We start from the raw sequence: 17091 nt of genomic DNA, 5'->3' as shown, positions 1-17091 counted from the left end.
CTTGCATCAAAAACTCTGCATGAACTTCATGGACCCCTCCAAAAGGTTTGGTTGTGGTTTTATGCTCACCCCTTCTCTTTACACTCCAATTTCACCCTGTCTTCTCTAGTCGGGTTGCTCTTGGACTCGCCTAGAACAAGGTGACAATCATATCAATCTTCATCTGTAGAAATTATCCCTGCATATGTACACTATAAAATTGGTTTCCTTCCAAGTCCCAATAGACCGTGATGGTAGCACAGAGGGATTTCATGGGGCAACCATTTTACACAAAATTGCTATATACAAGCCAAAACTGGCTGCTTGAAAACAAAACTATGAAAACACCAACACACACTATCTACAAAGATTTGAAATAAATTAAAGAACTCTGAAATACACCAAATAAACTCAATCCATTACTGGATCAATGGATTCAATCCATTTGTCTTCACATTATGAGCAAAACAAGCCAAAATAGTGACAAACAGTTTGAAAATGAGTAGTTTCAGATTGTTGATCATCAAAAACAAAACTCTAACCTTGGTAACTATGCAAGAGGAGTTTCTTATAGTCTTCCCCATGTGTGGAGGCATTCTAGGGTGTTGTGCTATCCCTAACTCCATCGCTAAGTATTTCAAGACAAAAGTTGTCATGACAACTTTTACAATTTTGCACTTTTTGCTTTTCCAACCTATGAAACCTATTCTAAGTATTTACTCATGACTTTTTAAGCTCTTCTAAGACTAATATACACCTCACTCATGCTCATACCAATTTTTACCACTTTTTACCATCAAGAAGGTCAATTTCCTACTCAAACCACTACTTATGCATAAAAATGTAAACCTAGGAAGAAACTAACTCAATCTAAGCCTACATTTGACTCATCACACTCACTCTTGGACCCTCCTAAATTCCTTATTAGGTACCTGACTTGGCTAAGGTCAGTACAAGCCAAAATTGAGAAAATACTATAAGCCTAAGTCCTAGGTGCTCCTACACCAGTCCCTTAGCACATCTTTTATATACAAACAAAAACCTATCAACACAATCTTCCAAACTTGCATCTTCCATTTGCTTCACTCAAAAAAACTCATCCTTCCTATCTTACTCGACAATAATCTTGGTATTTATCCAAGAATACAATTTCCATCTCCTTCCATGTTGAGATAGAATCGGCTCGTAAACCCATAAAACATTGTAATGCTAGTTCTTTCAAAGTAGAAGGAAATAACTTCAACTTCTAATTATCAAATGTGTAATCACAGGTCTAACAAAGGACTTTAAATTCTAAGAGAAACTAGTCAAGATCCTCAAAAGTTTTTCAACTAAAAGTGGGTAAACTTGAAGGTGATATATTTTTCATAGGGGGTTCATTGTCTCTTACATTCACATTAATAGGATATGAAAATGTCCTATTAGGTGGGGGATCCTCATCTGCTACCCAATCTCCCATTTCTTCTTCTTGTTGTTGTTCAAATTGTTCTTCTTGTTCTTCAAAATCATTTTGTTGTTCTTCTTGCAATTGATCAAGATTGTAATTCCTTGGAATAAATCTTCCAAAAGGATCTCTAGCTCTTCTCATCAACTGCTTAATTATTTCCTTGTCAACATTAAGGCTTCAAACTTTGGTAGCCAAATCTTTTATTTCCCAACAACGATGCCAAAAATGGTGGGCAAGTTCATTGGTGTCACAAATCGCACCATTTAATTTGTTTAATATCGAACTGGGTGTGCCTTAGAGATATATGCAATAAGGATGTGTTAAGATTGAGGGTTTTTGCACTGTGAAACAGTGACTTTTGTTCCAATCATGCTCCATCAGGAGCTCTCGGGATCTCTTTCTAAGGCTGAATTCTATACTAATGATATTTCCTAATCTTAAAATTAAAGATACTAATTCTATCCTAAAGAAGACTCTAGTGTTTTTGGTGAGGTTTAGACATAACTCAATCACAACTTATTCATGGAATCATCTATTTACGACTAAAACACACTTAAACTTCTTTATGAATTTAAATCCTATTTTATTTGTTTAAAAAGTAAATTTATTCTTACTCGCAGGAAAATGAAACCTATTTTACACTTTTAGTAAACCATAAATCTATTCTACTAAGCATTTTTAAAAAAAACTAGATCCCATGAGCAAATGTAATGAAGCTTCTATCCTCATCTATACCTTAATCGCCATTATCATCAGAAAGTAATATGAAACTAGAATATATTAACTAATGAACTTGAATTGAACGAATAAATTATGAAGTGAAATTCACACTAATGCATTCCTCTATCAAAGAGTTGTTGTATGAAGATACACAAACTACGAATTGCATTTGATTTTTAGCTTCCTAGGATTACCATAAACATGCAGAAATAAATGTGATAGAATCAAAGTGCAAAATTGAAATGGAAACAAAATCAAATAAGGATCATCTTCCTTTGGTTGAGCGGGACCTGTTCTTCCTCTGGCGGAATCCATGAACATAGATATCTTAGATCAACTTTAGATTTTCATTTCAATTGACTTCTAGGAGGAAGTAAAACAAGTTTGAAACTACAAAAAGGAGACTCTAAACTGTTGGCTAAGTTTCTGACTATCTAACTAACTTTTTGTTGAAAGTGATGAGATATATATACACATATCCTTATTCAAATTTAATTACAAAGTTACCCGCATAATTGAGTAACGACTAATAACTTAACTATAGAAGATTTTACAATACAATTTATTACTTCAAATGAAAGTTGAAGTTCCAAATAACAACTGATGAGAAATGCATTTGGAGTAAGGCAATGTTTGGAGTTAAGGAGATGTATGAGTTAGTGGGAGTTGAGTTGTATGCAGATATGTTTTTTGATATGTTTTGCCATCAATGACAAAGGGGGAGATTGTTAGATGTGTGAATATTGTTGTCATTGATGTCAAACTAGTTATCCCGGTTTGGTCTGGATGGTACATGCAGTATATTGATGTCAAGCCTATTATTTGATTTGGTCTAAATGTTGTATGTAGTCGTATACAGTTGATGTGTTCATTTTTTGCTATGAGAAGGTGATGTGCGTTATGGTATTGCTATGGGATGTGATGCAGTAAGATGTAGTTGATCTAATGGAGTCATTTCCGGAAGATCCTCATCTCCGAAATTTTGAGTTGTGCTTACATTGGTCCCAATATCAATTATGTGTTTCAGTATCATCTATTTTGGTTATGATAAATGTATCTCTTCATGTCTCGTGCTTCGGTATCTATGGTATGCATTTTGGAGTTCAGAGTTGTTATGTTTGGAATTGTTATTGTTGTGTTTATGGGTCAATATCTATGGATCTAGTTGAACCCTGTCCCATTTCAGTAATTAAGGTATATGAATTGGTGAATGAATTATGTAAAAGGGAAGCATGTAGAGATCTTGCAAAGGATTACTTGGTTATCATGTTTATGTTCAAGATTATATTGGATAACGTGTTGGGCTAGGCTGATATATTATCTCAGTGTGAAAGCTTTTTGGTATATATAGGAGTCTATGATATGAGGAAAATAGACGATGATAAAAAAGAGAGCGTGAAGTGTGAATTACAAACAACAAAGGTAGTTGGTAAAGAAATGAAGTGCAGACAGTGTTGTAGTAATCCTTCACCGGATCTGTTGTAGGTGCTTGTGGATAGTTTTACAGACATCGTTCATCAAATTTGTTGTAGGGTTTGTGAATTGTGATCTGAGCTTAACTTGGAACTAATCCCATGCATTTGGAGATGCAACTTTCTTCAATTCAATCATATCTATTACAGTGAGCATTCCAACAGTAAGTCGCTTGTGTAATCTTGTAGTGAACATTTCGATAGTGAGCCATTTTTGTATTTTGGCAATGAGCCACTCTTTTGTAAACACCATATAACTAGTTATTTTCTCTTGAGAGTTAACACTCTCCGTGGTTTTTCTTATTTGGGTTTTCCACGTATAAAATACGGTGTTCCTTTTTGTGGTTGTGTTTTTCATGTTTATTATGAATTTTCTATTTCATTTTTTATATGCTTAATTGATATATCAGCAAAAGGTTTAAGATTTGGAGAAAGTTTTAAATTCTATGGGAATACTGATTCGCCCCCCGTCTCAGTATTTTGGTCCTTCAACCAATCCATCAATTGGTATCAAAGCTTTGGTCCCTTGCTCAGAAGCTTAACCACTTGAAGGAGATTCGTGTTGGTTGAATCATGGCACCTATGTGCATGATCGAAGAATTTAAGTTGAATGAAGATTTTTGGATAGCTCTTGGAGATGTGGAAAGTGCTAAATCAGAGAATGAGGAATCGAAAGAGAATGTGAAAGTAGTAAATGAATGTGTGCAGAAGTTGAAAGAGAAAATCCAAAAATTCGAACTAAGACATAAGGAGGTTAACAATCAGCTGAAGCAGGCGAACGAGACTATTGAAAATCTAATACAGAAGATTGAGGAGAAGGACAAGATGGAAGAAACCCTGAAAGAAACAATCAAGCTAAAATCCGAGGAATGTGAGAAGCTAGAGCAAGAAGTGAAGAAGGTGAAGACAAAGAATAAGGTTCTTCATAGTAGTAAGCTCTTGAAAAATTTGATCAGCATGCAGAAAGCTCATTTGGACAATACCAAACTTGGATTTTAGCTCAGTGAGTATTCAGATCAAAATGACAAAGACAAAAGCAAAGAGGTTAAGGCAGAAGCTGAAAAGAAATCAGAAGATGCAAGGAAGACCCAGAATTAGAATACTAGTGCGATAAGGCCACTAATTTGTCAACCTAATGCTCTGAAAAGGTACCCATCTTTTTATGGTTATTTTTTTCAATGCAATAAATTTGGACATAAGGCTGCAAACTATAGATGCATTTGGTGTTATAATTTCAAGAGGTTTGGTCATAAAGCAAATTTATGTCGAAACAATGTTGTGAATTAGAATCGTAATCTAGTTGGATAAAATAAGATGAATTACAAATTTCATAGATAGTGTTATACTTGCAATGGCTATGGTCATAAATCTAATCAATGTAGATATAGATCTCATCCAGTAAATTCTATACTAGGAAGGTCGTTAGTTGTTTCAAATGCAAGCAGTCAGAAAATTATGCTAATCAATGTGGAAATATAAATGTGGAGAAATCTAATGAGAAGAATGTGATGAAGAATGATGAATCAAAGAAAAAGGAAAATTTGATCTGGAGAAAGAAGGAAGTGAACAAAGGAAGCCAGCCTGGTATACCAGAACCCGGTGCAAGCACCTCTTCCTCTGGTAACTGAGCATACTGCTTTGGCTTAGGGGGAGATCTTTTGAAAGAAAAAAAATCTTTTATTCTCCCCTATCCGAGTGGATCATGTCGTTGATCCGACATGACTTATTTTGAGAAGGCTATCGGATAATAGAAGGTTTGCGCTGACATCATCGACAAGACATTTCTTGGTGGCAAAACCCTAATGGATATTTTTGGAAAGATAAGTATTAGCTTTATGAATTCATTATTTCATTGTCATATCATTTGTGCTTGAGAGTATTGTGAATAGTAGAAGAGTAGCAGACAAAGTGATCATGGAAGGCAAAATGGTCATCGGAGAATCAAGAAGCGCAGAGTTTCAGGTTTTGGAAAGAGTTTTTTGGATGAATTCGACCCAAAGAAAATTAGAAATGTAGAAACCAGTCTGAATGATACTGAGTTGTAGAGAGTTAAGGAAATAGAGCACAAATCTCTAAATCTATGGACTGAATTCCCTTAGTTTGATGATGTGGAAGTTATTAGAGTTATCCTTAGCCATGTGTGGAATGACAGCATCGTGTTGGATAAACCCTATCCAATCACAAAGGAGATTATCTTGGTTATCACTAGTCTGTGCAATAATGGAGATGTTTCAGCTAAGAAGTCAATTAAGAACAAAGAAGTGGAAACCCTAACCGGTGTAAAAGGAGATCGATGAGCACTAATCATTGATAAGAACATCAACCCTATTGTAAGGTATGTTGCTTATGGTATTTCTTATAACACCTATTTCAGAAATAGGGAAGGTGCAACTTCGACAATTGTTGTGTATATGGCACATATGCTTGTGATGGAAGACAAAACATTCGACTTGTGTGAATTGTTCAAAGAATTGTTATTGGAAAATATTAAGATGTAAAAAGAATAGAATTACCCCTTCCATTTTGGAGCATTGCTTGTTTGTTTGGTCATGTATTGTCTAGGATCCCTTCTAGCTAAAGAAAATGTAATATGGAAGTCTAGTGTTTCGGTTGCAAGACAAATCTTTAGGTATTTGAATATTTTAGACAGCAAAGAGGAAGTATACAATGTATATTTCAGATCTTTCCTAAACATGTGGAGTGTCGGTCCAGTATCTCTTGTTACCGGTTCTGGAGGTTCTTCCTCTGAAAAGAGGAAAAGAAGATAGTTTGTACCTACAAGTATCCTAGTATCAAAGAAAAGAAAGAAGGATCATAAACAGGAAGATATTGTAGTAATTGAGGATCCAGAGTCTCATGTGGTTGAAGGAGAATTGGTTGTTGTAGAGAAGGAAGCTAGAGAATTAGACGATGAATCAAATTTGCTAGAGATGGATGGCAACATAGATGAAATCAAGAAAATCAGTAAGATGTGGTCGACTTTTGTTGAGTTAGATAGAATTGAAAGTGTTCTGATGAATCACATGGTCCGAAATAGTATCAGCGCTGAAGATATCAGTAGTTTTCTTTCCGAATTTTTTTGTGAAATTCTTAAGGAAAAGTTGTCTGAGCAATCTATTGAGGCTGGAGTTTTAGAGGATAAAGGCTTTGATATGAAGAATCTATTGAAGGAATGTGTTGATGCGGAGAAAACTCTATCTGTATGGATTGAGGAAATGAGAGATGTATCTACAGTTCTAGCAAAGTCTACAGGTAGTGTATCTCTTGGCCGACAGTTGTAGTAAAGAATAAAGCCAAAATTGATGCCATTGAAGATGAGTTGAGTTCCTTGGGTAAATCTTTTTATTTTCTAGATGACAAGGATGGTGAGCAAAGAAAAAATAAATAAACACTCTTCGAGTTGAACTCTTATATTTGCAAATCCAGAGAGAAGACTTTGTGAATGCGTTTTGGAAATTGAAAGAGATTGTTGAGGCAAAGATGGAGCATTTTTCAACATTGCTTGGCAGAGCAGTTGAGTATGAGTAGAATCCATCTGCTTCAGACAGTTTTTTCCATGTTGTTGATTTGCTAGTGGAGTGCAGGAGTCTTTCAATTAGCATTAAATTGGCTATACATTCTTGGGAGGTTCTTCTTCCAGAACTAAAGGAGAAGTATGAGCTTATCTTTCTCAAGAAGAGTAGTTAAAGGTTCTTTCATTTTGGTACTCATTTTTTACATTGTTTTTTTGCGGGTATATATATTTTTTTTTCTTTCTTTTCTTTTTTCATCTAAGGCACCCTTTGTCCTTGATGTCAAAGAGGGAGAAATGCATCTGGAGTAAGGCATTTTTTGGAGTTAAGGAGATGTATGAGTTAGGGGGAGTTGAGTTGTATGCGGATATGTTTTTGATATGTTTTATCATCAATGACAAAGGGGGAGATTGCTAGACTTGTGTGAATATTGTTGTCATTGATGTCAAACCAATTATCTCGGTTTGGTCCAGATGGTATATGCAATATATTGATGTCAAGCCAGTTATCTAGTTTGGTCCGAATGTTATATGCAGTCGTATGCATTTGGTGTGTGCAGGTTTTGTTGTGAGCAGGTGATGCACGTTCTGGTATTGCTATGGGATGTGATGCACATTCTGGTATTGCTATGGGATGTGATGCAGTAAGATGTAGTTGATCTAATGGAGTCATTTCCGGAAGATCCTTATCCCCAAAATTTTGAGTTGTGCTTACATTGGTCCTAGTATTAGTTATGTGTTTCAGTATCAACTATTTTGGTTATGACAAATGTATCTCTTTATGTCTCGTGGTTCGATATCTATGGTATGCATTTCAGAGTTTGGAGTTGTTATGTTTGGTATTGTTATTTTTGTGTTTATGGGTCAATATATATGGGTCTGATTGACCCCTGTCCCATTCCAGTAATTAATTATATGCATCAGTGAATGAATTGTGTAAAAGAGAAGCGTGTAGAGATGTTGTAGAGGCGGAATTGGTTATCATGTTTATGTTCAAAGTTTTATTGGATAACGTGTTGAGCTAGGCCGACATATTATCTCGGTGTGTAATCTTTCTAGTATATATAGGAGTATGTGATATGAGGAAGATAGACGATGATACAAAAGAGAGTGTGAAGTGTGAGTTACAGACAACGAAGGCAGTTGGTGTAGAAACGAAGTGCAGACAGTGTTGCAGTAATCCTTCACCGGATCTACTATAGGTGCTTGTGGATAGTTGTACAAAGATCTTTCACCAAATCTATTGCAGGGTTTGTGAATTGTGATATGAGCTTAACTTGGAACTAATGTCATGCATTTGGAGATGCAACTTTATTCAATTCAATCATATATGTTGCACTGAGCATTCCGGCAGTAAGTCGCTTGTGTAATCTTGCAGTGAGCATTTTGGCAGTGAGCCACCCTTTTGTAAACACTATATAACTAGTTATATTCTCTTGAGAGTTAACACTCTCCATGTTTTTGCCAATTTGGGTTTTCCACGTATAAAATCTGGTGCTTCTTTTGTGGTTGTATTTTTCATGTTTATTTTTCATTTGCTATTTCATGTTTGATATGCTTAATTGATATATCAGCAAAAGAATTAAGATTTGGAGAAAGTTTTAGAATATGTGGGAATACTGATTTAGCCCCCCCCCCCCCCTTTCTCAGTATTTTAGTCCCTTCAACCACTCCATCAAGATTCACCTTCGGGGTGGTTGTTTATCCTCTTTTAAATTGAATGTTGAAGTTAGGGTAAATGTGTTAGAATTGAAGTGAAAACATATGAACAGTTAGCTACAATCGTCGAATCGAGCCATAAACCCATATCTAAGCATTGTAAGAGTGTTCGGATCTATTCCTAGAAGGAGCTCCTGAAATATCGGGATCAAAATGCTCATCATTCTAGTCCTCCACACTTTTCGTCATCCAAAAGGAAACCTATTCATCTCTGTAAATAAAGCCAATTCTGAGGATCTCAACTCCGTACCTGTTCCTGCACACACTTTTAATGGAGTTTTATTTGTCTCTATAAGGAATTAGGGTTTCATGAAGTCTTCATAAACATAGAACATGAATGTCATCTCCAATGCCTGAATCTTGACCTTACTTTTGCTCCAATGCTTGAAAGAAGACTGATTGCTTGCTCACTTGAACTTGAATGATTGATTGCTTGAATTGATTGCATGAATATGCTTGTCAGTTATCAGAATGAGACCAGTAGACCTCTTTTTATACATGCTTGTTGAGAAACAATTTAATTTTCCAACATGAGTTGACTCGAGATCAGGATTCTCGCTCAAATGATGTTATTATTGAGGGGGGCCAAAGTAGGCCTTGATTGGGAGGACCAAAGTGCTAGCACCCTAACCTAACCAATCAGGGACACAGGAAATGGGGTAAGAAAGTTTACATTTTGAAAAAAAAAATGGATTATTTGCATGGTGTGAGCAAAATTAGGGCTCTGATCAGGCCTCGGGACAAGAACGCCAAGGTAAGGGCCCAAATGAGGACAAAATTGTAAGGGAGTAAAATTTAGGATGCTATAGGAAGAGATAAACATATAGAAAGGGAGAGAGGAGAGAATGAGACATGAAAAGATAGAAAGATAAAAGAGAGAGATAGGTAGTGATATATAGAGAGAGGGGGAAAGGAGTAGAGATATAGGGTAGAGATAGATGGAAATATAATGAGATAGATATAGAGGTAGAGATGGAAGAACAAATATGGAGAGATGGAGATAGAGGCAAATATATATAGATATAGAAGTCTAGGAAATGGGAAAGGGAGAGGGAGAGGGAGAGATGGTTGCATAGCGAGAGTGAGACATGTCTTGAAATATACACAGACGTCTAGGAAGAGGGAAATGGAGAGGGATTGATGTATACTAGAGAGGGAGACATCAAAAAGTATAGATATAGAGGTCTAAGAAGAGGGAAAGGTAGAGGGAGAGATAAAGATAGAGAGATATATATGAATAGGAAGGAGAGATAGAGAAGAGTATTGATTTGGCGAGATAAATTCATGGATCTAGATGGAGATATAAGGAAATATAGATAAGGGGAGAGAAATATGGGTAGAGAGAGAGGGGAGGATAGGGAGGGAGGAAAAAAGGGAGAGATGGGGAGAGATCGAGAAAGGAGGGAGATGGAAAGAGAGGGAGAAAAGGGGGGAGAGATAGGTAGAGGAGAGAGAGAAAAGAAGGGGGAAAGAGGAAGAGGAAGAGGAAGAGATAGGTAGAGAGGGTTAGAGAGAAGAAGAGGGAGGAGAGAGGGAGAGAGCTCAATATATTGTTGAGAGGAAGAGGAAGAGGGAGGAGGGGAGCTATAAATAGAGGGTGATATAGAGAGATGGAGAGGGATAGTGAACTAAAGTCTATATATTATCTCATTTTATACCCTATTTTGTATTGTAATGATTCATCAATGGATGAGATTGATCTTTCTTTATCATTATTGATTAGGCTATATCTAGTTTGAATGTGCTTGTTCAATTTTTTGTCAAATATCTATCTATGATGTCATATAGCATGTGTACAAAGAGGATGAATTTAATTGACTTGGATTATTTTAAGATATTTTTGTATTGTAATGCTCCATCAATAGACACAATTGATCTTATTGCATTATCATTGATCGAGCTATCTACTTTGAATACACTTGCTCCAATCTCAAATGTATTGCAACAAAAGAATCATAAACCACAAGTGTTCAACTCTCCTATTAGTACTTTAGTTGAACCTACTTATGATTCTAATGAGATGTCATGGAGATTTGAGATCTTAGTTTACATTCCTGGGCTAGGACCTCACTTCCCACATATCAATATCAAAGTACAAATACATGAAAAAAAACAAGGATTCAAAGAGACAATACATTTATTAATAATTCTATTCATATATGATTAAAATATATTAAAAAAATCACGTGTAATCTCTCTCTCTTACAAATTCACACATATTTTGCATGTAGGCACAAATTTTGATTTCAACTTATGCAAAAAAAAAAGAAATGATTATAAAATGACCTAGTACAACTAATTTTATAAAGTTATACTTTAATTCAAGATTAAAGTAATAAATATTGGTGCAATTTACAAATGGTTTTTTGTGAATGCTTAAAATTATTGCCTTCAAAAAATCTATCATGCATAAGCTTATAAAATATGTGACAATTCAAGATTGGTCATACGTATTAGTGAAATTTACAAATATTTTTTTGTGGATGCTTAAAATTATTGTCTTTGATAAATCTAATGTGTGATTCATTCTATTAGTAGTATGATAAATTTTTTCCAATTTTTTATAAGATCATACTGAGAAAGAAATAAGATTTCCCACTTTGTTGTTGGATAAATTTGATACCCCATTTTTAAATACTTTTTGTCCCATTCATCCAAGTTAAATCCCACTAATCAATATGAGGATGTAAGAAAATTTATACATAACCTAAACTTTAATTTTCTAACATCAATTTGACCACAATATCCTAGCTTGTGTTACCCACATAAGTGAAATATTTTATATAATAAAACTGGATGAGGAAAATTGAATATTAGTGCATCATGCTTCTACAACTTGGATATTAAAGTAAGTAAAACACTAAGTTAATTAACTTAATCTACAATAGCCTAGATATTATAGTTAATTGGTCATTAAGTGGGCTAAATCAATTAACTTAAGATGGACTTGAAATGTCATGCAGAATGTACCTTTTATTAATTTAAACTACCTAATATTTTTAAAAGTGGGCATTCCTACAAAATGGCAATATGGTTTAGCATAGATTTGAGGAAACATCAAGAAATTGAGAATGTACCAACAATATGGGAGGACTTGTCATAGTTAAATCCATAAATAGAACATATGCCTATTATTATTTGAATATAAAAATATCAATAAATATTTAAGAAAGTGTCAATCATAGCCTAATCCAACATATGCCATTAATACGCAAAAATGTGTATACATATTTATCATCTAGTACAAAAGAACAAACAATAGTAGTGAAATTCTAGATGCACACAAGACATAAGTAAATCAATTTTATTCCAAATACAAAATACATACTAAATTTTTCTAATAAAAAGATTATGCATTTGCCTTCACACTACATACTAGTTTTAATCTACACAATCTTTATGTTTTATCTTAACAATAAAACATAATTTAAAAAACCAAACAAAAAAATAAAACATAATTAAATACATAATTATTTTAAATAACCTACAACTTCTTATCTTATTCCAAATAAAAAGATGTCCTATATAGTTTGAAAAAATAGTTTAAAATGGTATTTAATCAAATATGAAAACAAAAGAACTCAAATAGGAGGGTCTTATTAGATGTCTCATAAGACATGAATGTACATTCATGTATTTTATTTTTTCCTTTGGAGTACTAAAATTAAAGTGATATGAACAGTCCCCAATAAAATCAGAGCATTGGCAAGACAAATGCCTAACAAAGAGAAGAAGTCTCCCACATGAGGACCCTAGTTTGCATCAAAAATTATAAATGATATTTGAGGATTAAAAACATCTCAAAATAAAATTAGATTCATTATATGTCAATTTCATATATAAAATCATTATCAATTCATTACATAAAAAATTCAATAAGAAGAAAAAAAATGAACATTATGCAAGTTTAATCTTCTAATAAAACAGTTTATTAGAGGATATGTTCTATGAGCTATTCTTTAACAATGGTTAATTGGTTGAATAAAATTTATATTGGTGAATTGATAGTTTTTTGATACATTATCTATAAAGTTCTAAAATAAAATTCCTATAGATTTCCATGAATATAATTGAATTAGCAGTAAATCAAGTATCATTCTTCATAATTGACTTATAATTTATTTTATGATTGAAAAAGAACTCACCAACCATTTTATACTTCAAAAAATTTATATCTCTAATATTCTCCATAAATTTTTTTTGTGTCTATCTTATACATAAGATAGCTTCCAAAACAACACTCAATATATAAATTTCATATGATTCTCATATATAAACATATGTCCAAATCTCAGATTTGTAATATCTTACATAAAATATCTACCAGATCTCCCAATGTACAAAATAACAAACAAAAGTGCAGCAATTCTACTGATGCATTAATATTATTTGAAATAAGGATTAGCAAGCAAGTGAAAAACGACTCTTTTCTATAAGACCCATATAAAGATGCTTGGTGTAGACCAAATAGTCTAGTTACATCGTTTTAAGCCCCATAGGAAGTTTCTTAGAGTGGAGTAAATATTCAAGCCCACTATTTAAATTGAAATCTCAAATTTGTGTATTTCCAGAGAGCAACAAAACTGACATGAATGAGTGTTTCATGTAAGTTCTAAGTAGTTTCCATTTTAGTACATGTACTCGAAGTAATTGAAGCTACAGAATTCTAACTTAAGTAAAGGACTTCCATTTCGATAGAAAGTCAAATGATTCAAATTCAACATGCCAAAAAAATGGCTCTAGTTTTGTGGATCCAGTCCTCTCCATGATGGCAGGGATTTGTGAGTTGTGGGCCTTGCTCAATATTTACCTGGATGTTTCTACAGCATCCTTTCTGAACTTACGGGCAACATATAAGATCAGGAGTTAAAAAAAATTAAAATTGATTTTTTTTTTTTTCAAACAGAAAAAATATTTAAGATCATATAAAAATTAAACAACATTAATTAGGGGAGAGCACCCAATAGTTGTGCACCCTAACTTCACAAACTCAAAATCTTATATGGAAATTTCAAATCACTCCGAATTTTTTACAGCAGCTTACTTGGCAAGTCCCCTGCTTATAACTAAGGTTTCAAAGCCACATCATCAAATATGATGCCACATCAGCATGCTTTTTGTCAAGGTGTCCAAAACACCCCAAAAAAAATGAGACCAATAGGTGAGCAAAAAGGTCCCAATACTTGTGCAGCTGATGTGGCATCACATGATTGGTTACTTTTCACAACAAATGGTATATTTCATTCAATTATTGGTACTTATCATACAACTATTGGTGCAATGTTGTACAAAAGTTAGACATTAAATCAACAAGTATGAGGGTATTAAATCAACAACTTCTATCACAAAAATTAAAACAGGCTCAACTACTGGATCCTTTCCCCTATATCATATACTATCTAAAACTCATACATTATTCAAGAATACAACGACGTGATTTGCCAACTAAAACTCATACTTGTTCAATAATAAAAAATTGCATGAAATTTGGAATGTGCACCTTTTCTGTATGAAAGCCAAAATATTATATCAATTACCAGGATTCATAGATAGATTAGGTTTTTGATACGAAAGATTTCCTCAAGCCAAAATATTATATCAATTACCAGGATTCATAGATAGATTAGGTTTTTGATACGAAAGATTTCCTCAATACAAAGATTATAAAAATATGAACGTTCAAATTTTTCCATAACTTCAAGTACATGTTAACAGATACAGTGGCTAGTTAATATACATGCCTTCCAGGCTTCCAATTATTCCATAACTTCAAGTACATGTTAACAGATACAGTGGCTAGTTAATATACATGCCTTCCAGGCTTCCAATTAAGATAATCAAAATCACTTGTCCTAATTTGTAGACTGGGTCCTCTTGAACGAGATAAGGATCAAGGGCCATCTTGCCAATTACATAGCATTATAATTGAAAATGTTGGCCTTCCTCTACATTTGAAATTTGTATATTTTAGTTTTCATTAATTAAAAAAACAGTAACAAAACAGTAACTGATAAATTTTCATAGGGAAAAATATTAAAACTGCAAATAGAATTAATCTGTATTTTTTTATTTTCTTTCAAATAAGAAAGACTGTTAGAACATCCATAACTAAAATTAAATGAATCCAAACCCTAAATTTTTTGTTATCTATTAAAAATTACTCTTCAAATAAACAACTATAATTCAAAAAAAAAAAACTAATTAAACATGCATATACAAATATAATCATGTTAAAAAAAATCATTCTTAATTTTTTTAATTATATTTAAGAACAAAAATGAAAAAAGAAGATGATTATTCTACCATCAAATTCATTCTCTAAAGCTCAAGGGACCAATTTAATATCTGAAAGTTTCCTCGTATTCCATTCAAAAACCCATCCAATAAGAAACCTCATAAACTACACGTGCATATAAATATAATCATATAGAAATTTACCTATTTTTAAATTATACTTAACAATAAAAATAAACAAAAACAGTCATTCAGCCATTAATTTAACCCCTCGTTCTCAAACAGTCTAAGAGTACCTGGAGGAAGTCCCCACATTATCTATTGCTGGAAAATCTCGGATTAGCTTGGATCACTTGCTTTAACATATTCTGATTTGCCGCAAGCAGTTCATCTTTGTGCTTACTCATCGTATTTCTGTTCTCATTAAGCATCTCCTTAAAAAACTCTTTTTGAGCATCCATACTTTCTTTAACCACCTCTATAATGACCTCAACAAGGGAGGAAACTGAAACCTTCACAGACCCTATGTTTAGGTCTTCCTCTGCCTCCTTGTTCTTCTTCTTTTCTTCTTCATCATCGCACCACATGTCTGCTACCCTTTTATTTCCAGGGGCGGTCTCCTCCTCTTCCTTTTTCCCCCAAATTTCCTTTGACAAATTATGGGCAGTTTCTTCGTGTGCATTCTTGAAGCCAAAATCAGGGTTCTTCGTCTTCTCCGTAGCAGATCTAAACAACTTTAGTTTGTTGGACATCTGTGTGTCGCTGTACTCGTCATCAAGCTTGCTCTTCACATTGTTGAATATAACAGAATTTCTAGGCAATGGCTTACCCTTTTCGGAGCACCCTCTGATTCCCCTTGAAAGCGCAACTTCGTCCTTTGCGTTCCAAGCTGCTCTCTTTCCTTTTCCAGACTTGTCAAGTTTTACTACAGTAGCATTTTCCTTTGTCTTCTTCTCATTCTTGTTTTCCTTTGCCTTTTCCTTTCCTTTCCCGCCTCCAACCTCCCTCTGTCGCTTAATTGAACAGGGTTTCAGTGGTGACCAAGCATAATCATTATTTTCCATGGCGGGAATATTTCTCCGTTGCTTTTCACTGCTTTCTGAAGAAGCAGAACAAGAAGAATGGGAAGATGTGATAAACAATGACCGTCTGCAATGAAATCTATTCTCATTTTCGGCAGATTTTTCAGAATTGGTAGAACAATCTGACGATCCCATTTCTTCTGTGGACTTTGAAAAAAGGAAGGAAAATTTCGCTAGCTGATTAGGGTTTTTATGAGCTGTGAGTGAGCAGCGATTTTAATTGCCCTCGCCTAAAACTAACGAGGAAATGAGGCAACGGCACACTCATTCCGCCTTTTTTTGAAAAATGATATTCACTTTTACTTGTACGGCGAGTAAATGCGTGTGATTAATGAGTGGAAATCCAGGTTGCCGTCGTATAAGAAATTTATGGAGTAGATAGCATGGCTTATATTTTCCGATCCATTTTAAAAATATTTGATTTTTTTATATTAATACAAAGTTAAATCTTTTGTTTTAATTAGTAATCTATTTGTACTGGTAGGTTTATCTTTTCATATTGAGAATAGTTTTAAGGTTATCATTAAATATCATTACAAAACTATTTAAAATAAAATCTTTCAAAAAACAAATCTGAATTGTCAATCCTTTACAAGTGATTTTTTATAGGTAATTTTTGGAAATGAAAATACTACAAATTTTTGCAACAAGGCTACACTTGGGATACATGGTGATCAATGCACTATGTATCATTGTATTTGGAGTAAAATACTAGTTGTTCATTGAGTTTTTAGTTGTTTCCTCTCTAAAATAGCTTCTTCTTCTTTTTTCAATGTGAGCATGGAAGAACGAGGGGTATGTGAAGCGGATTCTGATATGATGGTTATCGTTTTGTAAGTGTTATTTTGCTTCTCTTGCCATAGCTTATCACTCATGTCTACAAAAACCTTGACAAAAGGAGAAATTGAAACCCTAGAGTAGAGATTA

At 33.8% G+C, this 17091-nt stretch overlaps 1 protein-coding gene across 2 annotated transcripts; it reads right to left on the bottom strand.

Annotated features, from left to right (window-relative positions):
* Positions 1-13274: 13274 nt before the first annotated feature.
* LOC131072783 (uncharacterized) lies at positions 13275-16505 on the bottom strand. 2 transcript variants are annotated; one of them, XM_058009049.2, is made up of 2 exons: positions 15379-16505; positions 13275-13682 (listed from the first exon to the last, which is right to left on the bottom strand). In XM_058009049.2, the coding sequence occupies exon 1, from the start codon at positions 16297-16299 to the stop codon at positions 15397-15399; it is 903 nt and encodes a 300-aa protein (XP_057865032.2). In that variant the 5' UTR covers positions 16300-16505; the 3' UTR covers positions 13275-13682; positions 15379-15396. The 2 variants fall into 2 exon arrangements, with proteins under 2 accessions (XP_057865032.2, XP_057865026.2); XM_058009043.2 differs by lacking the exon at positions 13275-13682 and adding an exon at positions 14453-14791.
* Between the last annotated feature and the right edge of the window lie 586 nt (positions 16506-17091).

Source organism: Cryptomeria japonica, chromosome 9, assembly GCF_030272615.1.
Source record: "Cryptomeria japonica chromosome 9, Sugi_1.0, whole genome shotgun sequence".
NCBI lineage: Eukaryota > Viridiplantae > Streptophyta > Pinopsida > Cupressales > Cupressaceae > Cryptomeria > Cryptomeria japonica.
This window is presented reverse-complemented; position numbering and strand designations above follow the sequence as displayed.

What these genes read in the sequence shown, in the direction of transcription:
- LOC131072783 (XM_058009049.2), bottom strand. Translation starts at nt 16,299, where the DNA reads ATGGGATCGTCAGATTGTTCTACCAATTCTGAAAAATCTGCCGAAAAT.